This window comes from Athene cunicularia (assembly GCF_003259725.1).
Source record: "Athene cunicularia isolate RWA chromosome 3 unlocalized genomic scaffold, athCun1 chr3_part1, whole genome shotgun sequence".
In the NCBI taxonomy this organism is placed as follows: Eukaryota; Metazoa; Chordata; class Aves; order Strigiformes; family Strigidae; genus Athene; species Athene cunicularia.
This window is the reverse complement of record NW_020799097.1, coordinates 95,195,574-95,218,410: the sequence shown is the minus strand read 5'-3', so window position 1 is coordinate 95,218,410 and position 22,837 is coordinate 95,195,574. Positions and strand designations below refer to the sequence as shown.

General features: G+C 36.5%; 2 protein-coding genes across 7 annotated transcripts in view; one reads left to right on the top strand and one right to left on the bottom strand.

The window, feature by feature from the left end:
• Positions 1-22,831, bottom strand: part of PIGF (phosphatidylinositol glycan anchor biosynthesis class F) — a 40,980-nt gene extending 18,149 nt beyond the window's left edge. For 3 of the 5 annotated variants that reach the window (XR_003397944.1, XM_026844170.1, XM_026844173.1), the window contains exons 1-5: positions 22,364-22,831; positions 20,620-20,711; positions 19,742-19,858; positions 13,976-14,084; positions 2,869-3,002 (exon numbers count right to left, since the gene is read on the bottom strand). Coding sequence is in view for 4 of the 5 variants with exons in the window: in XM_026844170.1 (XP_026699971.1) it covers positions 2,889-3,002; positions 13,976-14,084; positions 19,742-19,858; positions 20,620-20,711; positions 22,364-22,591 (660 nt within the window). In the remaining variant the exon portion in view is untranslated. Of the gene's footprint in view, positions 1-1,826; positions 2,207-2,631; positions 3,003-13,975; positions 14,085-19,741; positions 19,859-20,619; positions 20,712-22,363 lie in introns of those variants that run through there. The other 2 variants (XM_026844172.1, XM_026844169.1) reach the window with 2 other exon arrangements.
• RHOQ (ras homolog family member Q) lies at positions 270-2,826 on the top strand. Of its 2 annotated transcripts, none has more exons than XM_026844175.1 (3): positions 270-709; positions 1,464-1,559; positions 2,299-2,408. In XM_026844175.1, the coding sequence occupies exons 1-3, from the start codon at positions 581-583 to the stop codon at positions 2,329-2,331; spliced, it is 258 nt and encodes an 85-aa protein (XP_026699976.1). In that variant the 5' UTR covers positions 270-580; the 3' UTR covers positions 2,332-2,408. The 2 variants fall into 2 exon arrangements, with proteins under 2 accessions (XP_026699976.1, XP_026699975.1); XM_026844174.1 differs by having other exon boundaries at positions 333-709; positions 2,295-2,826.
• Positions 22,832-22,837: the final 6 nt, after the last annotated feature.

The following is a 22,837-nucleotide window of genomic DNA, read 5'->3' as shown; positions in this document are numbered from 1 at the left end:
CCTTATTTCGTCAGCCCTGATCACTAGCAACAGGACAGTAAGGTTTCCAAGAGGCAGAAAGAAAATTCTATGGAGGGCCTTAATATCGCCTCTACATATGATCCAAAAGAGAACATTTAAGTACATTAAATAACCTTAATTTAGCCCAGCTTTGTATAACCTGTATGGTTCTGTAGCATTCACATTTGCTTATTTATTTTTGTTCAAACGCTAACCTTTGATCTTCAAGGTTTAAACCATAAGCCTTTTTTTTTTTCTTTAAGTGAAAACTTTTTAAAGGGTAGTCTTCTGTATATTCTTGTACAGAATTAAGTTTCTATCTGTTATTAACACATTTTTCAAAATATTTATATTCAGTTACCCGTCATATGCAGAGTTTGCTCTAACAGCCACACTGACTAACCTGGAATTGTTATAAACATTCAGAAAGTTTGCCTTGACAGAATTCCCAAAATATGAATACAGTTTCTGAATATAACTGTTAAAATTAACAAAATGCAAGCAATAATTTAATATTGCAGATAACAGAATTTTTCTTTCTCAGGAAGACTATGATCGTCTGAGACCTTTATCTTATCCTATGACCGATGTCTTCCTTATCTGCTTCTCAGTGGTAAACCCCGCTTCATTTCAAAATGTGAAGGAAGAGTGGGTACCGGAGTTGAAGGAATATGCACCTAACGTTCCCTTTTTACTAGTAGGAACACAGGTATATCTGGCTCTGTTCTACTTTATTTAAACAATTCACATCATTGTACAGTGCCTTTTCTTTGGGCTGGAACTTCAGGCCTGACAGGACCTGAGCACCATCTCATTCTGTCTTTGGAGGAACAACCCTAACAACTGGCAGAAAAACCTAGGTCTGTGTTGTTTGCTAATGAGCTACCTACATTTTGTTAAAATACATGTATTCTAAACAGTGGCAAGACTGGCTGCATCTCTCCATTTGACTTTATAGAAAGTCATGCGATTTACAGAATAAAATTGTCTGTTCACACCCAGGTTACTGGGATTACTTGGGTCTACAACTATTGGTCATATTCAATATTTGCTGAAGCAAAGGAGCAAGGGGAAGAGTGAGACAATTTCCTCTTGCTTCTTGTGGGCAGTGGATTGGGCTTCAATTACAGTGACCCACACATTGGTATTATGTTTGGGTTAATCTTTCTGCCACTGCCAGATATACATTCTGGTATTCTGAGATAATCACATCTAATTGAAGATCTGAATGACAGAATAAATGTTTGTTCCTTCTGGATTAAAGGTAGTAGTTCATAGCTTAAATTTCTGGGGCTTTTGGATCAGGAAGGGTCCATGATCTGAATCATGACATGACCCCATTTTTATACATGTAATACTCCATTAAATAAGTATGTCTACTTTAAAAAGACAATAGTGTACAGCTTGCTGACTTTGTTTAGAAAAAGTATTCCAACGTGACTGCAGTCTTTCTTTCTTTCTAGATTGATCTTCGTGATGACCCAAAAACTCTGGCAAGACTGAACGATATGAAAGAGAAGCCCATATCTGTGGAGCAAGGACATAAGTTAGCAAAAGAGGTAAAATGGATACTCCTAAATGAAACAAAAGAAGCAAAAACCCTATGTCCAACTGACTTTTTTCTTCCTTTACCATTTTGCCCATTTCTTTTACCAGTCAACGTATGAAACCTTATGACTGGTTATCAGTTAACAATATTTACTTAAATTGTTGAATACAGCTAACAAGCAGACCTGTGTAATAGCACTTCTCTGTTAGTAATAGTTCTAACTTTGTGCAGACACTCGTAAAAACTACATAAGCATTAGTCAGAGAGACTTAAAATCACAGAGTGGCTGAGGTTGGAAGGGACTTCTCCTGCTCAAGCAAAATGTTGGAAGCATCTTTAAGAAATTATTTAAGGATGCTATACTATCATTTTAACACACTGTGTCAATAATACTTACCAGACTACTTATTTATAGAGTTTTATTCTTGAAACATGAATTGGTCATGTAATTTTAATTTTTTTTTGCTGTTTAATTATCAAAAATACCTTAGGACTCCACTGTCAATCCAAAGAGCTTATTTAATATGCTTTCTTTATATGCCAAACCAACTTAAATACGTTTCAGATCTTTGGTCGAAAGACAAATCATCTTTTCTCCTACAGGGGAATGCACATGGCAGGTAACTTTCTAGATCACAGACAAACACTGTGGTGTTGCTGTTGGAAAAAAAAAAATGGGGCAGTGCACAGATAGAACTGAACAGCTGAAATATATTGCTATTGAATTAACTTATTGTCTTGACAGATAGGAGCCTACTGCTATGTGGAGTGTTCAGCTTTAACACAAAAAGGACTGAAGACTGTTTTTGATGAAGCTATTATAGCCATTCTAACTCCAAAGAAACATACAGTGAAGAAGAGAATAGGCTCAAGATGCATAAACTGCTGTTTGATCACGTGAGATACATTTGACAATGGCCAGGCTTACTGTGAAATTCTACTGAATTTAAATACAACGCATTAAGTACACAGCAAACTTGTTACAGGTTTGAAAGCTAAAACTACGATTCTGCCTTCTACAACCAGTGAAATCCAGAAGAATAAAATCAATCTCAACGAACTTGTAATAAGAAGCCACCACACCTGTTACAAATATTTTATTCAGACTGGAAGGTACAATCTCTCAGGGTTACATAGTCTAGAGGAAGCAAAAACTGCACCATGCTCAAATGGCATCTATGTGATTTCATTGAGTGGAGATGCTTGGCCTGAAATATTCTAATGAATTTGGATAGTCTTCTGCTTTGTCTATACATCTCTCTCTTAAAAAAAAACCCCAACTTTTGCACAGTCTGTATGGAATCTGCACAAAGAAATACCTTGTCTCTCATTGCTCCAGTTATCTGCTTTTGTACGTAAGCTGCTTCCGGTTCCAGTGTATCCACAGAGGCGCAATAATCAGGCCAGCCACATAGCCAAAGGTAGCTCCGAGGGAACAGGAAATGGGCCATACCTGAGGGGAGAACACAAGGTAAAAGCAGACAATGAGGAAAATGTTTGTGGTTTTTTTGTACTTTGTGAGCACAGATTCTCAGTGTAATCTAGGTACTGAAAGAGTACAGTCGTCTTCTACTTTAAAGCTTGACGTGCTTTCCTAAAAATGCCAAAAGTGTAACAATCATCTTCATGAACACTAAATGCTGTTGTACAGTTTTTAATTAATATGCATTAAAGTGTAACCAGGCTTCTGGATATTGCAGACTTTAGTTTGATATTCCCAAAACTAGATGAAAAAGCTTACAAGTATCTACATCCCCTAAAGTGTTCAGCTAACCAAACTTCCTGTTCTGCTGCACACATTTGGAAGCCTACAGATTTCTTGGCAATTTCTCCTTCCAATCTCTCATGGTGTTCCAAAAATTTTAGAGGTGTTTATAAATTAACTAATACTCAAATAAGGCCAGAGGCTGAGATGGATAGAGTGTTTTTCTTTCTCTTTTTGTCTTGAAAAGTATGTAAAGGGATGAATTTCTCTGGCTAGCAGTAGGGAGGGAACATAAGTTTGGAAACTGACTGAACATCTTGCACCCGGTTCATCAAACATGATAAGCCAGTTATGTTAAAGAGAGCTTTAATTATAAGCTCTGTTTCCTAGTATAAGAAGAGGGAACTGACTCAATACAGCTGACTCCCTTTCACAAACCCATCTAGTACTGAGGCAAAGAAGTAATGGGATTCATCCCACACACCTTTTATTTTTTTTAAAATTGGTATTGATTTGCAGGGAGGAGTGGCCAAAACAAAAAACTTAACCAGTCTGTCCTCAGATGTAGCTTATATTACCAGTCAACTACATGCTGCATTAAATGAAAGTCTCAACTGAGTTGGTGATTAAAAATATCTATTGTAGAATAAACCAAATTCCCATTCGCTTTTCAAACATTCTCCTTTGCTTTTTTTTTTTTTTTTTTTGCAAGGACAGTTTTGCACTTCCTGCTATACAGTGTATGTTCCTGAAGCAAGTACAGACTGCACTCTATTTTTTTAATTTTTAAATTAAGAGGGTATTTCCACCTTCTGTAGTACTTGCAACTGAGAAATGCAATAGACATTAAAGAAAATATCTACATCTCGGTGTCCAGCCTTCTTTTCTACTTCATTTTGACTTGCAACTCATGAATATCAAATGAGCTTACTCTTAATGCTGCTGGTTCCTCCTTTCATTCATTTTCCTAGCTCAAATTCTTCTCTTCACTTCATTATTATTTGGAAAAAAATATATTTATTCACATACTTGACTATGGGAATTTTAACTAGGAGTGAGAGTAACATATTCTGTCCTTTTCTGTTTCATCTTTATGGTCTCCTCAGCTGTTTCATCTTCACATTCCTTAGCATTTGCAGTTATATATATTATTTGGAGGTCTTAAGGAGTGTAGCAAAGATGACTAAACAAGGTGCCTTAGGTACTCTTTATTGACCTTAGTTCATCCTTCCATTTCCGGACATTCTGTCTTTGCTACTTGTTTTTGTTAATGAATATTTTGGTTGTTGCCTCTCAAACCAAAGACTTGCTTGTTTTCATTCATTTAACAGTGGTATTGTAGGTCTATAAAAAGCCTTGAAATGCTTTGGCATGATAAGATACTATGTTTATTTAAAACTCACATAAGTTTGTGGCCTTGGCTAAACTTACGCTTCAGGTGGATCTTTTCAACTTTTAAATGAAATGTAATTAAGTTATTTCTAGCATTCTGCATATTATGTGTGTCTAAAGGACAAAATGGTAGAAAAGCCCCTACAACCCCAGCTGCTCACTCAGTAATGTTCAGTTGGAACAGGAGTCATACTTTCCTGTTCACTGATGAAGTCAAACACCACTCTAATATCTACAAAGCTATGGACAGAGGCTTCATAACTCAGTGGTCTTTTTACTACTGAGTAATCAGTTTCTCCAAGTGATCAATGATCCTTCATTATATTCTGCCTACATTAGGTGAATCTGTAGCTGCCTATTTGCTTTCCAGAAGTATAGGTAGATGTTAGACTCTACATTTTTCATGTTCCTTTAACTGGAGAGTCAGTATCCCCAGTGACCCATTGACCCTGTATGTTTTGGTGTCTTGTGTAAAGTGGGCAATTGCTGGTATGTTTAAAAGGATCTCTGATGATTTCTTGTAGCTTCTTCTTAAGTGACTGAACTGCAATTTGGAACATGGTTTTTCAATAGTTGTGTAACTTCTAAATATTAATTATGCCTCTGTCCATTTTCAAAATGCTCAATTTTTGCTTTGCTTTTTAAAAATCAGCGTTACCTTAACAGCAGTTTCAGGCTGTCTCACTTAACACATAAGTCTCTCTGACCTCTGAAATCCAACTCTCACTAATGGCATCTGGCAAAGATGGGGCAAAGGGAAGAAACCATAAAACGCTCCATCTCACTGTCCGGAGATCTGGAGCAGATCCCTGTATGGATGAGACAGAAAAGAAACACCACATCATCCCTTCTAGTGGCATAGAACAGAAGGGTACTAGGCCAGGTACTCATTCTTACTATGCTTGTCAGATGGCCCAAAGTAGTTCTGAAGACAGTTTGATTGGCCTTTTGAAAACTCTCTTAAGCACAGGAGTTAAAAGACTGGAGTTAAGAGTGTTGCTGTCCTTAACACTATTTTCTCCAACCCTCAAGGCAGGGTAAAAACACCCTAACAGTTAATGATAGTAGTTCTGCACCTTTTATTCTTGACTGCTGGCCTTTAGGCTACCTATAAGCAGATGCATCCATGGGCATATCTAAAATAGCAGGTTATCAAAGACAGATTAAGATGTGGCTCTTAAGCACATCAGCTGCACTAAAATAACAGCCCTTGCATATGCTTTCTGTCTGTCCATGAAAGTGGGTTGCTTTATTTTGCATTAGCTGCTGGCCTTGTTTTTCTGAGACCCAATCACTTTCTGCTGGACCTTTTAAAATGAATTTGATTTGCCTGATTGGTCTGCTTTTTGCCCTGTATTTTATATTATCTCTTAAACTTGGTTTAAGCTTCCCTCATTTGGTATGAACTGCCTTAAGTGATAAAAAACTAAGCAGCTAATATCCATCTGCCTGTTTTAAGAGATTCCATTCCACTTGTTCAACGTATGCAACCTGCAATACACCCCTCATCCCCTGAGAACTATTCAGCTCAGTTCCTCCTACTTTAAGCTCCCTTCTGCTGCGAAGAACCTGACATACCCTACCCTAGTACTGATGTCATGTCTAGGCTGGGTCAGCAGCAGGGGAATAAGATGTTAGGCAACATCGCCTAACTGCACTTTTTTTGAAGGGGAAGAAGGTTGATCTGGAGAGAATAGTGTGGGAGACAGGACAGAACATTCTTCTGGAAAGTGTCATGAAATGCCTTGTCTGTCCCAGCAGCCGGGAATAATCAGCTACCATCCTCACAGCCTAATTCAAGAACAGTCAGTTTACGTATCAAATGCATGCAGAAAAGGGCAACTTTAACAACCTGTATATGATTACTAGGAATCTGAACAGCAGCTTGGCAAAAACAAATCTCCACTTACATGCTTAACAAGTGCAAAACTTGCATTTTAAGGTACAGAGCATGAGCCAGCGGTTAATACAAAACAATCCTGACTTCTGCTATTTGTTTAAATTTTCTTTTTGCCTTTTCATCTAGCAGCAGTGATAGGACTTAACAGAGATTTCTTTAGGCTAGCTAAATAGACACTGCAGAACTGCAAGTTTTCTAGTATATATTAGAACTCATTTTAAGAATTTAGGACTCAAAATAGGAATTGCCAACTTTTCAGGACACAAATTAGCTAGTTTCCTCAGTGCTCTTTAGAACACCTGTGAACTGATGTGAGAATGCTTAGCAGATTGCATGGAAAGCAGAGCATGTTGCAGGATGTCAGCAAGGTCGCTAGCTCTGTTGTACTATGCATGTAGCTAAAGCAGAATTCCGACTGCATGACAGTTTGGTCATCTATTACAAGTCTGTAACTATCATCCCATGCAATGGGAATTACATGGAAACTGATAAGGACCTAAAGGCCAGATTCTTATAGGCCAGAGCAGCAACACTCTAATAAAATTTTTAAAGATACTGTAAAGTAAGCAGCTGACTGCTGGAACTTTAATACATACATGCAAATACAGTGGGGCAATCTACTGTATATACTTGGTGGTTTTTTTAGTAATCTGATTGCATTCTTTAGATGAGTGCTTTTCTCATATTCCTAAAACTCGATTTTTTTGTATGCTTAGTATTTCAAAAGATCCATTTCTGACTGTCAATTAGAAAGCTATGTAATAATTTTTGAGAAAGCTATGTAATTTGTTTCATTTTAAAACTGAATAAATGAGCACAATTACTTTCCTTCCCTGTTTCTAACATGCCTTAAATACCTGATTGTTTAGTCTGTACTGTCTTAAAAATTTCAGTACATGCCTTTAATCTGTTTTGGTTGCATGCACATGTTAGCTTAAAGTGTCTTATCACATTGTACAGATGTGTGTGTTGACAAGCACATGCCGAGGAGAAGAAAGTGTGAGTTTTTTTTCAGGTTGGCATTTGTAACTAGAAGTTGGTTTTGTAGATTTGTGTTCTAAAGTTTTAGTAAGCATAACTGCCTTTGATCTCACCATTAAGGTTTACATTTAGAAAACATATCATTAAATAAACAATAACTACACTAAAGTGGAACAAGCTTCTACCTCTGTTTAAAAAAAACCTTGAACACAGCATATTATCCTGTCTACACACATAAAGCAACTTATAACAAAACTTTCACAGTAGGTAGTAGATAAAAAAGCAAATACAAGAAGAAAACTCTGAACTGTGTTAACAAAGAAGTGTGAAAGTTTATAGTCCTATTCATCTTACTTGAGTAGCCACCAAGAACTGTACCTGAGATTCTCCAGATTATTTTTCAGGTTACAAATGTATGAGAGGTATCTGGGCTAGTATCTACAGTCATATTAGCTAAATTACATGGCAGTCAATCAACTCATTTGAGTTCTATCAGCACTACCTATTATAGTGCTGTACCCAGTATAAAGTAGGAATATACCTATTTCACTTTCACCTAATGGTAGGAAAACTCGGTAGGCAGGATATTGTTTCAAAGTCACTTTTTATCATTAGTAACAGGTACTACAGATCAAAATTATGCTACAAAAACCCCAGATGGATGGATGAGCATGCACACAGTAAACCCAGGAACATGTTTTTAAAGTCTATTATCAAAACACGCAGTAAACCCAGGAACATCAGAATTTCCAAAATTCAGCTGTCAATGATGAATGGGGTGTCTGGAATGCTAGGTCCACCACATAAAAAGCATGCCGATAAGTAATTATAACATCTTGTTCTGCAACTAAATTAACATCAGGCTGAGCAGAGAAAGGATGTGTCACAATGTGTCTAATAACACCTAAATGACCCCCTTCTGTTTCAGTGATGTTGTGCTTTAAGGTGCCACTGCTCAGATGACACATGAAGCCAGGATCCTAATCATATGTGGTTATTAAAAGTACACTATCAACTCAAAATAGGCAGTCTGAGAAAACTAAGCAACTGTAACAAAGTTTCTTTGCTAGAACTAACCTACATACCCACCACACATCACAGAGGACAGAGGCAACTAGAGATCGATGTACAACTCCAAACTTTCTGAACATCATCTAGAATAGCCTTATTTAAATGATCATAATTAATGTTCGAAACTATTTAAAAAATTGTTTATGAATTAGATAGAATAATTTTGCCAAAGTTTTGAGATTACTACCAGTCTTACACTCATAATAAACTGAAACATGTCTTGCAGAGTAAGTCTTGAATTGGGTGGGGTTTTTTTGTGTTTGGTGGGATTTTTGGGGTTTTGTGGTGTTTGGGGTTTTTTGTCAGTACAGAAATGTAACTACTGTAGGGATTACCTTGCATTCCTGTAAGGCAATTATCTTTACCTTTGTCTGAGACTGGCTTAATTCTGCAGAGGTATAACCTGGAGCAATCACAGAGTAGGCCTCCCTGACCAACTGTTGCATAGTTACAAAATTTTCTGAAAACTAGCAGGGGGGCAATATGCATGGCCAAATTATGCTAAAAAGTTACTTTAGGAACAACAACAGAATAATGAAAAACAATGAATCATCAGGATATCAACTGACTCAGCAGTATATTTTATACTTCTAACAGAAATGCTTTATATATTTTTAATTTCCATTCTGAAACATTATTCAAATAATGTCATTTTATTTCCACAACAATATTCTGTTCCTATTAAGTAATATTTACTTAGCATAAAAGTTATGTGCTAAAAAAATGCATTTTACATTAATATTTTTAAATGTAGACAGGCCCACTAATCTGAATATCCCCTGTATGCAATATTTTTCAAACAAAACCATGGAAAATAAAGTGAAGATTTTCTGAGACATCTGTATTTATCTGTTTTATCGTGTGTCACAAGAAGTATGCATAAAGAACCAATATGTTTTCTTTGGTTTATGAAAAACTCGGGAATAAGTAGCATTTTGGTTTTAGCTATTAGCACATGAATTGGAGCTCCTGATGATGAATTTCATACCAAGTTTACTCCACAGAAGTCTGAAGTACTTTGAAGTAAAAACAAATTCTAGTGAAGAATATACATGACATATTGACATCTGATCTTCTGATCAGGTAACATGTAGGTAATGGTACTACGAACTTCTCAGCTTCTACAAAGTTCTCAACCATGATGTAAAGGGATGACTATCATAATTTTTCAGTTCCTCTATTAAGATGTCAGGAACAGATGCTAGTCCTAATACAGACAGTTAATGACTGGGAAATAGATTAGCAAAAAAAGAAACTAAGTTGCCCTTAGTTGCTATTTAAGGCCACAAAGCAGCAACAAAGAACTGCCATATGCATTGGTGTGGCAATTCAGACAACGGGTGCCCTACAGAAAAGTGCAGGCAGCTTTATTCAGTACTCTACTGGTATTCCAGCATCCTCAGTACTCACTTTATCTCTGTGTGTTTCCTTCAACTGCCTGTTTGCTTCAGGTGAGTGACTACAGCCCATTTTCATTTGAAGCCACTTCTGTGAACAAAACTGACTTCACAGGAGTGGCTTTCTCTGAAGTCCTCTCCAGTCTACTCTCTGAACTGGACTACAGTCAATTTAAAAGTGTTTGCAGTTTAAAGTGTAGACACTAGATTGGATAAAGTGCTAAATTGAGATTAAGCGGAAAAATATACCAATTCAAGACACAGTGCTTAACTTTTTGTGTGAACCTTAGGTTATATTAATTGTTCTAATAGAGCTAGATCAGTATCAGTAGCATTTTTCATTCCAAACTCATAGTGCATTTCTGCACCTGCTGGATGTCAGCTGTTTTTGCCAACTTCTGACATTTTAGGGTTACAAACAGAACACAAGGGCAGCAGCAGCAACCCTTTAGTTTGATCTATCATGTGATATTTCTCCCTACCATTTACCCATCCAATTCTTGTCTACAACATTCCTTAAATAATGAATTGTCTGAAGCTAAAAGTACAAATGCAGCTGTGTTTCCATAACGTTGTTACAAACACTAACCATAGCCAATACAAATATCGGAACCACTTTTTCCAACAAGCAGCCTTAAAGGCCTTAACACTGCTCTCTAAAATGATAATACCACTTTAGTCTTGCACTTATACTAGGATTTAAACCATATTTTCTGTTCTAAAGAAGAACCATTCCCACTACAGATTTAAAAATAAAAAAAAATTTGTTTACAACAAAAAGTCTTAAAATACGAAAAGGAAAACAATCACTAATGAAAACTGTTCTTATCTCAAAAGCTGGTCTTGGATCCAAAGACTAAGCTAATCCATTTGAGTCCCTTTTTGGATCTCAGAAGGGTAAATGCAAAATTGTAATCCTCAAGCTTTCTGCTTTTAGGCCAATAGAAGAAAGGGCTAATGTCAAAAGCATGACAGCTTAATACTTTATTCATGCAGATGCTTAGAAGTAATTTGGTTTTGACTGGGCTCTGATTACTTTTAAGCCTACATTAAGATCTATATGACTTTTTCCAGACCTTGTTTGGGACTTAATCTGTAGGTGTTCCCATAAGCATACCAGCTGGATTAGGTTGTACACAAAACACTGACAGCCCATGTCTTTTTTTTTGTTTTTTTTTAATAAAGAACCTCTTCCTGCAACTGCATTATGTACATGTATTTTTATGTTGAATAAGTCAGTGGTTAGGTCAGACACTCAAGAGTGACATAAAGGAGGATCCTTTATGAGAGCCATTCTTCTTTCCCCATTTTAGGCTGAAGACAATGCAGAAAGTACCTCTCCTCTTTCATTGCTACAGTGAAAGAATCTACTATAAATTTCTGTAATCACCTTGCAACAGGTAGCAAAAGGAATACTCTTGCCAAAAGGTGTTTTGTTGCTAGTGCCCAGTGAACTTCTGAAGAAGAGAAATGTCTCTTGGCTCTGCAGGTTTCTGAGACAGCAACACAGAGTTACTACATGCAGCTCAATACCTGTGTTGCTGAATCCACAGTACTCAGTGGGGACTGAAAGACAAAAGACTCATGACAACTGCTGCGTCAAGTTCAGTGTTTGCAGAGAACCTGATGCATATATATCTGAGCTTGGCTGAACTGAAATGCAGTGATTCTTGGGCAACTACTGAAAATGCCTGGCAAAGACACTTCCCACAGCCCGCACTCCCTATTCTTCTGTGCCTGGGTGACCAATATTTAAGAGATCACCTTCACAAAAAAATTAAATTATCAACAGGTGATTGAAAACTTTTGAGAGTTGTGAACATGATCTCCAAGAAGCTGCATTAAAGAGGTTAATTTCTGCCTTGAATATTTGTTACAATTTTGGTTCTTCACTGTGTTACTTTTCTGAGATCATTTGACTTTAAGAACTACATTCTAACAAGGACTTCTTTCATTTCCCCTTATACAGCAGATCTTTAAAAATTAGCACTTAAAACTGCAGTTTTTAAGACTGTTGAAGTAGCAGCCTGCAGGACTGATAAGCAAACTTCTCTAAGGCTGCTCTTGAATTGCTCGCATGATGATTAAAGTGATGATCAAGCGGTTCAGACCCAAAATGGAAATCAAGATTTCTTCCCCCATCCTGCTATTTTAAACCCTACAAGGTAAAAGGTGGAGAAGGGGTGGTTGAGTAAAGAGGGGAACTTAAGGGAAGCAACACATCAGCAAATGCTCTGGATCTGGGCACAGGAAAATGACTTCAATGAAGGAATCGATAGTCAGAAACTCACCCCTGCCAACTTTGGTATCAGGAGCATGTCAGAAGTGAGGGTGGAGATGGTGAAGGAGAAGGAAAATGCAGACATACTCTTTCTGCTGCTGTCTGAATTCTCTGGGGACCATTCATGCCCCAGAAACAACTACTGACAATTTAATAGTATCTGAGGCTCCTGCAGATGCTTTGCTGTTCTGAGGAATCAGATAATACCTTTTTAGATGTCCAAGCACAGATTATAGAGCTTAACTTCCATCAGTCATGTTTGGCTTTTACTGACTTAGAAGAATTTTCAAACAGAAAAAGCTGCCAGACCATTACCAAACTTGTGTTTCCTACTATGAGAAGATGGAGGAACGGACAAATAAAGTAAAAAATTAACTGTACTTAAAGCATCTGTCAATCTATTTGTGTGACTTGTTAATCAGACCCAACTAACTTAATAATTAAGTTTTCATTATATCATTGGTGCATAGAAGGTGAAATTTTTATACACAGTATATTAGCGAAGTCTGAGATTTTAGAGATAAAATAAAACCTGCTTGATGTGACATACCATTTTAAAATCCTAGCTGAGCAAAAAAGAAGTGCTTGCCTCGCATTGGAACAGGAAAGATTTTGCAAGAAGATACAAGATTGCATTTCAATGAATCCCTTGATTTTTGGGTTACGTTCATGTCCATCAACAAGTAACTAGTGCCAACACATACCTATGTCAGATTGATGGTGAAACATCTTGTAAGAGTAAAATCAAGTGTTTTTAGGGAAGAAAACCTGATTTTTTTTTTTTTACTTAAAGTATTAACCTACTCTATTATTTTTTAAATAGAAATTTTAATATCTTATTACACTGTTGTAAAGAAAGGCTGGTGGCATAAAAGCAGGCTACTTATGGAAGACAAATTTCCACTGCAGCTGTAAGCCACAATGTCTCTATAATATCAGAGAGAATAGTGTGTTGTCTGTTATACTCATTTCTGAAAGAAACCTTTGAAACCATCTGCTTAAGAACAGGCCTGGTAGATACTAGTCAGCTGAGAGTGTATGAGTTTGGTAACCTGAGGAAAGAAAATATCCACTGAAGACACTTAGGAAAAAGTGTTACTAGTGTCATCATTTTATGATAATTGCAGACTTCAGTTATGTTTAATGAAACCGTTTCTCCATGCTTGCCTTTCTTTGAAATCAGAAAGTAAGTTTTTAGTAGTGCCTTAGCCACACCATTTCTACAAATCAATCCAAATCTATTTAAAATGCATTCTATTAAGTGCTTTTATGGAAGATAGAGGGGAAAGCGAAACACCAGGAAACCATCTTTCCTTCCCTACCCATAAACAATAAAAGCTACCAGACTGAAGGCAGACAAACTTGGAGCCATCTTCATTTCACATTTCTCCCCCAGCTTGCCTAGCTGCTTCTTATCAGAATACTTTATTCTCTATTTCATGATAAAATTTGCATGGAGCAGACACTCATAAATCTGTAACAAAGAACCTATTAGAAATGAAGGTAAAATTTCTGCATTTTTCACCATTACACTGTAAGCACAGATGCTTCCAATGACTTTTTAAATGTTTGGCATAAACTTGTAGGAACAACTTATGAGTAAGTTCAATATACCTGCACACTTTTCAGAGCAACTATGTAGTGTACATATCCAGAAAATTACTATTTTTATATTTATGATAAAGGAGTACATACTGACCTGCCAAGGCCGATCCCAATCAAGAGGAATAGGAAATGCTCCAAACCAAGCTCCAAGTATACTGCATATGGTAGTAATCTGTAGACTACTTTCCCAGATGGACATAGCTCTGTAAAAACAGTGTGTTACAAGTTTCTCCCAAGATTTCTAAACTTACCAACAGATATAAAATTCTATGTATTTGATAGATAGCATGCAGGTTTCTCCTAAAAGGTACAAACTATATGCAAAGTGTAAGTTGCATATTATAGCTATAATCACAATCTTTCTATACCACACATTCAGTAGATTTTTTTTTCCCCTTGAGATGTTTACTGCAAAAGCTACTTTATTTTACTTGGAAATACTCCTACTGCGCTTGAAACACTGCTTGACTGAGCAAATGAAAATATCACAATGATACTGTGTGCATTGCAGGGAGAAGCAGACATGAAAGGGTAGCATGAGATTGTATAGAAAAGTGTAAGTACAGTCAAAAAGTACTCTGTGGTGTAGACATGCTGTTAATTTGATGATTATAACAATTTGAAATTGGAAATATTATAGAAGTCCACTATGTAAATATTCCAAAGCAAATTTCCATCAACTGAAAAGAAACATTTGCAACCCTTCAGCACCACTGCATCCAAGTTCCAAATACACTGGCTGCAGAATACATTTATTACACACTAGAGAACTCTTGCATTGCCAATCACAGCACATATCATAAGAGAGGTTAATGACTTCAGTTCTCAGTTTATAGCCTTCTACCACTACTCACTTCAAAAGTTTTAGAAAAGCTTGGTTTCTGCTTGACAGATAAGCGCTAATTGTCCATCATCAGTCTATCAAGTGATTGCTTTGCTATTCAAGCCATGAACATTTGAATACTTAGTATCAATAAGAAACAACAGCAGAAGTTCAGGACACAGTAGGGCACAGTTCCGAGGCAGGAGAACTGGGCTGAAATCCCTGCTCCAAATTAGTAGGAGATTTAAATCTTAAGTTATAAAAACAAACCTAGCTTTAGCTAACACAAGAAAAAAAATAAGCATTTTTATGGCTAGAAGACTAGATGGATAGTTAACTCTGAACTTCACATGTGCTGTTTAGATTGCATGACATTAAAGCTTCAATCTTACACCTTGTCTTGAAGAGTGTAAAATTTACTTCTGAGTACACTTAACTCACTGCTATTGACTGAATTACTCACAAGTGAAAGCAATTGTTTGCAAAATAAAAGTCATACAAATTATAATATTTACCATGCAACACTGACATTTTGAGCAGAACTCTGTTTCTTCTATAATAACTCCATCCCTTTAATTTACAAGACTCCAATTTACAATTCTACCAATTTGAGGTGTTTTTTAAAGGGAAAAATCCTGATTTAACTATACAACTTTTCAGGAGTCTGCACATACAAAATCATTGTAAATTATTTTCTGAAGCTGAATAACTGAGCAGAGAGCTGTTAGCAGCATGGGAAAGAGAACATTCACAGAATCATTCAGGTTGGAAAAAGACCCTTGGGATCAAGGAGTCCAACCATCAGCTCTTCTCTACAGAGTTCTCCCCTACACTATATCCCCCAGCATCTCATCTAAACGACCCTTAAACACATCCAGGGATGGTGACTCCACCACCCCCCTGGGCAGCCTATTCCACTGTCTGACCACTCTTTCTGTGAAAATTTTTTTCCTAATGTCCAGTCTGAACCTCCCCTGTTGCAGTTTAAAGCCTTTCCCTCTTGTTCTGTCACTAATCATCTGTGAGAAGAGACCAGCACCAACCTCTCTACAATGTCCTTTCAGGTAGGCGTAGAGAGTGATGAGGTCTCCCCTCAGCCTTCTCCTTCCTCACACTGAACAGTCACAGCTCCTTCAACTGCTCCTCACAGGATTTGTTCTCTACAGCTTTAAAGCAGTGAAAGAACCAGCAGAATATACCAAGGATGACTGAGGTACATTTATACCCCACAAGACATCTTATCTGGTAAATCTACACACATACTGCTGCACCATATGGAGACACCAGACTGAATCCAAAAGCAAAACAACAGAATTAGCAAGGCACAGTGCCCAAGTGAAGAACAGCCATTGGTAGTCTGGCAACCATTTGAGCTCCTAATTCAGCCACCCTGCAGCATGAACACTGCCTACTCAAATACAACCTGGCTTGTCCTCCAACATTATATCGAAGGAACAATGCTCTGATTATTCTGTTTTCTTCATGGAATGTCACCGATCAGGATTGTGCAGGTATTCTTTAGTCCATGAACCCATCAAATAAACCTCTCATTTACATGAGGCTAACAACTGCAGCAACATTTATAAACTTCGAGTTTTATATGTTTCTTTACTTTTTAACCATGAGTAAACTACAACAAAGATCACTGCAGGCAAAACCAGCAATATTTAAGATAATACATGATCACTAGTGGCACAAATGCCTTTTAAAGCCTAAAGTAATTATTTAACTCCTTTAAATAATACAATACATTGTTATGTTTTAAGTAATGATTGAATTAAGAGGTTAGCTAACATAAAAGAATTTACTAAGACAGCTCCTGGACAGGCAAAGTCTGGAATTTTGGGCTGCAGCAGGACTGAAATACTAAGCAGCACTTAATATTTGATGATGCCTACTTTTACAAAGGACATTTCCAAGTCTGTAAGAGTATGCCATTCACAAACAAGTCATAAAATAGGTGAAATGACAGTTGAAGGAGCCCTAAAATTATGGGTTTATACCTTTTTTTTTTTGGCAAGTTCCAAATAAAAATCTATTTCTTGCCCAAGTGACGTAATTGCTATCATACCAGAAATTTCAACACAATTATTCAGGCTAGCGATTCAAAATAAAAGTCTCCAAAAGAAGCAATAAAAATCAGCAACTGAAAGCTGCTTTCTTAAAGGCTTTTATGCAGGAGGCTATTTCAGCCAACAATTACTGAAAAGCCATTTAAAGAATAGTCACCTGCTTTCATTAATGCTGATAACCTTTTCTGTAGCTTTTATTCCATGTATCTGCTTACAGCAGCACATGACAGCATATGATCAGTGTCATGACATTGGTCACAACACCAGATGTCAGAATATGGAGACCAGAGATAGCTGGCATGGGCCCACCCCCTCCCAAATGCAGAATTAATAAAGAGAGCCCTATTTATAGCCTACTTAGAATTGAAGTTTTTATGATGCAGAATACACAAATTTACTTTTCTCACACATTCAATGTGTACATAGACAATAAATACGTAAGAATAAATTGTTCAAATTTTTAAAAGTAATTTAAAAAAAATTAATATATTTGGTCCATCAAATAGACATTTCCAATTCAGAAGTGTACTCAGTTTGAAAATGTGGAGCATATGCAATTTCCTGTCTGAGCTACAATTGTGTTTTATGCAACTGTTTCCATAAAAAACACCCTCAACCAAACAACACCTCCCCTCCACCCCGCCAGCAACCCAAACCCAAATAAACCTGTAGTGTCACAGGTCACATGTTATAATGACACAGTGCATATAATCCATCTCCCAGAGGCATGGGCACTTAAAGACTGATCTTGTAGTAACTTTATTAGAAGTTATTTTACTAACATTGACTGCTCTTCCAAGTGCTGCAAGTAGAAACAGAGGAAGCTAAGCACCTAATGCAGAAAAAGTAAGCACTTTAAAAGGTACTCCCCAAAATCTTTTTAAGTCGGACTGACTCAGTTGTACCATAGCTATAATGATGAAATATATTACATACAAGTTACTTGAATGTAACTTTATGAATAGCCCTATGACACTATGTGCATTAGTATTTTCACACTAGACCACCTTAAACAGAGCAGAAAGCTATCCAGACCAATAGCTAGGTAATTAATCACTGTTACTTATTTACACTCGATATAGCAAAATAAACTTTCTTTTTCTAGATGCCTTTTTCTGTCTTTCTGCCACGACAATAGCACAAACACATTTTGATCTTGTAAGTACAGCACAGGCAAATAAGAGTAACAAGAGATAAATGCCAGTGGTTACTTAACTCTAAATTGTATTCAGATATTTTTAAAACACATTCCTTTTTCACACTAAGCTATATGCTTAATCAGACTTTCCAGCTTGCTGTTCCAGTGCAGTTCACTAAACTCTTCAAAGCAAACAGCTGTGTTGATCTTACCTAACCATCCCTTCCCTCCATGCAGCCAGTCCCACCTCATTCCATGTGGTTAAGTTAGAGACAACCTTTTAATACATCCTGTCTACACTCAGTTCACACCTAAATGCAAGACGTTTCAACTCATTCATGAGGTCAAATGAAAAACCACAGGATTATTTTTAAAAGAGCATCTTGCTACATAAAAAAACCTGCTACAATATTTCTTTGTAGTCCACTTTCAAAGGCTAGTCTAAATAAACATCATCATTAAACAGACATTTTATTCAGATAATGTCACATGGCTCACTAGTAACAAGTATGTACAAATTGTCACAGCAAAAACGTCAAAACAAGACAACTCTGTTTCCTATGCAATCATTGTGCTGAAATAACTTTAACATCTAGACTAGGAAAGAAAGACATTGACAGGCATTCAAAATTATGCAGGAGGCTATTTCAAAAGCTAACATGGCACAAAGACACACTGTCGTCAAACATCTGTTACTTCAATTCAGCTATTATTTCCAGTTGCAAAACCTCCAAAGATGACTAAATGAATCAGCAATGATTTGTTTTGGCTAAACAACTCCATGCTTTTATTAAAGTCTATTCAACCCTTCCACTGACCATAAAGAAAAATAGGCTTAACTGACTTGAATAAGGATTCAAGATATTTTTCAGTAAGTTGAGAACTGAGATAAACCAAGTCAACACCTAAAACTATGCCTATTTTTGTCCTCCTCTGCAGAAATTTAAACCAAAAGTAACTCCATAGGTAAGCAGTGTTATACAACTTTTCACTTTCCTTTGAGATTAGACTTCACCCTTATGAACTATTAAAAGGGAAGAATACAAACATCTTATTATTAAATATCAAGCATATGTGGGGCTTCTTTGTTTCAGCATCCTAGTCTTTCAGCAATCCTATTTAGTGAGTAAAAAAAAGGCAGAGGAGATAGAATACTTCTGAAAAATACATTATCCTTGATACATGCTAATGTCATGACTGTCCCTGAGGTGAAAATGAGGTAAAAAGGCTCATTTTACTTTAAACATACTCTTGAAAAAAAATGCTTGAAAACTCTAATTCTGAAAACAGTTTTCTTTGAAACTGGAAGAAGAACATGGGTAAAGATTACATACTTAAGACCACAGTAAATTATATCTAATTTTCATCATTATATCCGAGTTAAAAATACTGTTAAAATAGTATTGGTTTTGGCTTGTTATTCCTACTTGAGCAGCAGTATTCATGAAGGTACTATTGGATAATGTGCAAGAGTCTCATTATACAGCTCAGTCTGAGGTCTCTTCTTTATTTGACAACCATCATTCTGAACTACACAATGGTTTTACACCAGTAAAATGTGTGCGTGAAACTTTACTTCCTTCAAACACATATAAAGTGAGATTTAGTGTCTGGACGCAAAAAATAAAAAGTCAGTTTTCTGGATCAATGTCTTTAAAATAAATAATTTTGTCAGAAAAGCTTTCATAAGCCTGTAATTTCAAATATTAAAAGCACCCATAATTCAGAAAGTTTTCCTTTCTTTACCAAAAATTCCACAATATACTGTTTACATCAATTCTGTTCATCTGTTCCGGGTAAAATCAGAAACTTTAGAATTGAACTTACCCATTTTTACTAAATACCCGTATCCATGCTTGTATGTTTGGCCCCAGCATACACAAGCATTGTAAAGTAGTAAAGGTAGACAAGAGAACTGCAAACAAAAATGTCTCAGTCACTGACCTATAAAGAAGAAATATTACAAAATTAAGTGAGGTAGTTACTAATTTTTTAAGAGTTCCAAGACTTAAGAAAAAAACTCCCTCTAAGTCAACTTGTGAAAGCACATATGCTTTCTTAAAACTCATGTAGAAGAATAAGGTATTTTCTTCTTACTCTGTAGAATAGTAAAGATGGAACACTTTAAATAACATGGGTGTACCTCATATAGAACAACAGTTCTGAATTGAAGTAAGCTTGGATATTTACTTAACTATTCCATTTGTTTTTCTAGCTTGATGTAGTGGAAGCAACCATGAAACCAAGCTACATGATGCCATTGTTAGTCAGTAACTTAATAGTGCGCTCAGAAATCAGGCTGCTTCATGGTGGTTTTTTTTTTTAGTCATTCCTAAAAATTAAAACACTAATATCAAAAGGATGAAAGATATGCAAGATATATGTTTTAGAGTCTTATGGGGAACATGACTAAATGAAACTTTGAAAAATTTTTGTACCCACATGTTGAACTTTAATATTAAAGTAAAAGGAGCTGTTTGTAACCGTTTTGAGCAACACATCTCCAAATATACAGAAATTGGAATAGCCAGCTTCTAAAGAAACCCCAAACAAATAAAACACCAAACAATCCATCCTTTTTCCCCTAGCTGGGAGCTTATCATTTAACTTCCAGTGTACCAGGAATATACAAGTGCTTATACCAATATTTGCGAGGAGAACTGCCCCTTAAAATGTTTAGAGAAAGACAGGGTCTTCTGACTTACTCTATGAGAGGTGCTCCATAAAGAACAATAATCGCATGAAATAGTATGCAAGACATGAAAAAGTATATACAGCATTTTAGAAATCTGGATATCTAAAAAAAGAGCAATAAAATGTCAGAATAATGCTTCAAAACAAAAGAGAACATAAGTAACATACATAGACTATATCAATAGAATTGTACTCTACCTATTTCTTTAATTTCAGCTACAGCACAGTATGAAAATAGCATGGCGTATTTCAGAACAGTTTTCCCCATGTTTAATACTTTTAATAATTTATTAAAAATTATCACACTACCATCTAATTTTTTGTCATGCACCCTATTATAATAAAGGCAAACATACAAAAAATATAACTGGAAATGACAAGATAAACATAGATAATTTTATTGGATATTTTTACATTTCTGTTTTACATCTGAGTGTTTTGTCCATTCATTAAAAGGCACCTTTCACAGAAAGTGAAAAAAATATTTAAAAGCAAGAAAATAATGTAACATTAAAAAAAGACATTCAGAACCAAACATAATATTTAAAATTACATGAAATAAAACCCACAACATTTTGAACTTGGCACCTTAAGCTCTAAACCCATGTGACAAACGTCCATGCCTTTCTATAAATCTGCAGAATGCATGTAATTTTCTGTGGATTTAAACAACAGTTTCTGGGTACTCACTGTATCATATAAAAGCATAGCCACTTGATAAACAGTTCTGGTTAGGTCTGTTCTGATCAGGTCACCAGTGGAAATCCATCATTTCACTTGAACACTTTTTTTTTAAAAATATTTATACTTTATGCTAGGCTGTAATGAAATCTCACCTACAACACGAAGCCCGTTTCATTTTTAAATCACAGATGGTTAAAATACTCGTTTTCCATAATGATTTTGTGTATCTCACATCCTCCTCCATCAGCAAAACCAGACAGAAGCTTTGCATACAAGATACTGCTTTCAGGGATGCTTGCTTAAATGTTTAGAATCACTACATCAGAGCACTAAATCTTGTCTGACTCAGCAAGCTGGCAGTGCAAGACTATGCATCTGACTCCAAAACACTGGTGTATTCCTCCACTCCTGAACAAGTTGTATGCTGCTTCAAATTCTCTCTGTTCAAGAATATTTCATTGGGTTTTTTACCTTTAATGGTCCCATTAAAACCTGTAGCTACAAAAATTTCTCCCAGATTTAGATTCTCCTGTATGCAAATGTCATCATTCAAGCAAATGGAGCCATTTTAATACTTTTTCACATAATTTAAAAAAAAATTTACCAACGTTGTTTAAATTGTAATGAGCTGGTCTTTTATGTTTCAAATTCTAAAAATTATATTTCTCTTCCTTCAATGTTATTACAAACTTCTAACTACACACGAGAAAAGCGTTTCTTCAGAACGCTTAAGGTCAGGCCTGGACTATGAGTTCTGCACCCATTCAATTTTGCCAATTTTTGCCACCATGCAAATTGTCGTAGGATCAATGGCTGGGACTACAAACAATATATTGACAAGAAAAGGGAAAGGCACAGAATTACTCACCTGAATGTGTTATTTACAGGTAGAAAAAGTTTAGCATCACGAAAATATTGGAGAACTTATTTCAAAAGGTGCTACACTCAATTCATTCACGGAAAATAAGAATTCACCACCAAAAAATTATCTTCTTTCTCATTTTATTATTTCAGTGAAAGAATGCTTCCCCTCCACATTGCCTGGTAGCGATTTAAGAATAAAAATCTTACCTTGTGAGCAAATGAACTTCTCTTATGAGACTGATTTGGTTTAAGGACTAAGTGCAAGATTATATTAAGGGTACTAACACAAACAGAACAAATACACAGCCACGCGAGGTGTGTCCCCAAAACCGTGAATCCATCCCAGAAGAAAGATGGAACAACCGCTGACAGAATGATGGAAAAAACACAGAGGAGGTTGGCAGCCAAGAGCCTCCTTATTTCTGCTTCTTTCATTGCGTTCCCTATTGACCGGCCACCTGCAAGACAGCAAGTGGCACCCCGTTACTGCAACACAGCGGCCGCGCTACAGGGCCAGATTTCTCCTAGCCGCCATACTCAAGGCTGCGCCCCGAGCTCAGTTTGGGGGCGAAAGCGATTCTTTTGGGGGCAGGAGAACGCCGTTCGTTTAAAAACCACCCCCCAAGCCCGCGGACACAGAAGCGCCGCGCTTTAAGAGCCGGGCGAGCGGAGCGCTCGCAC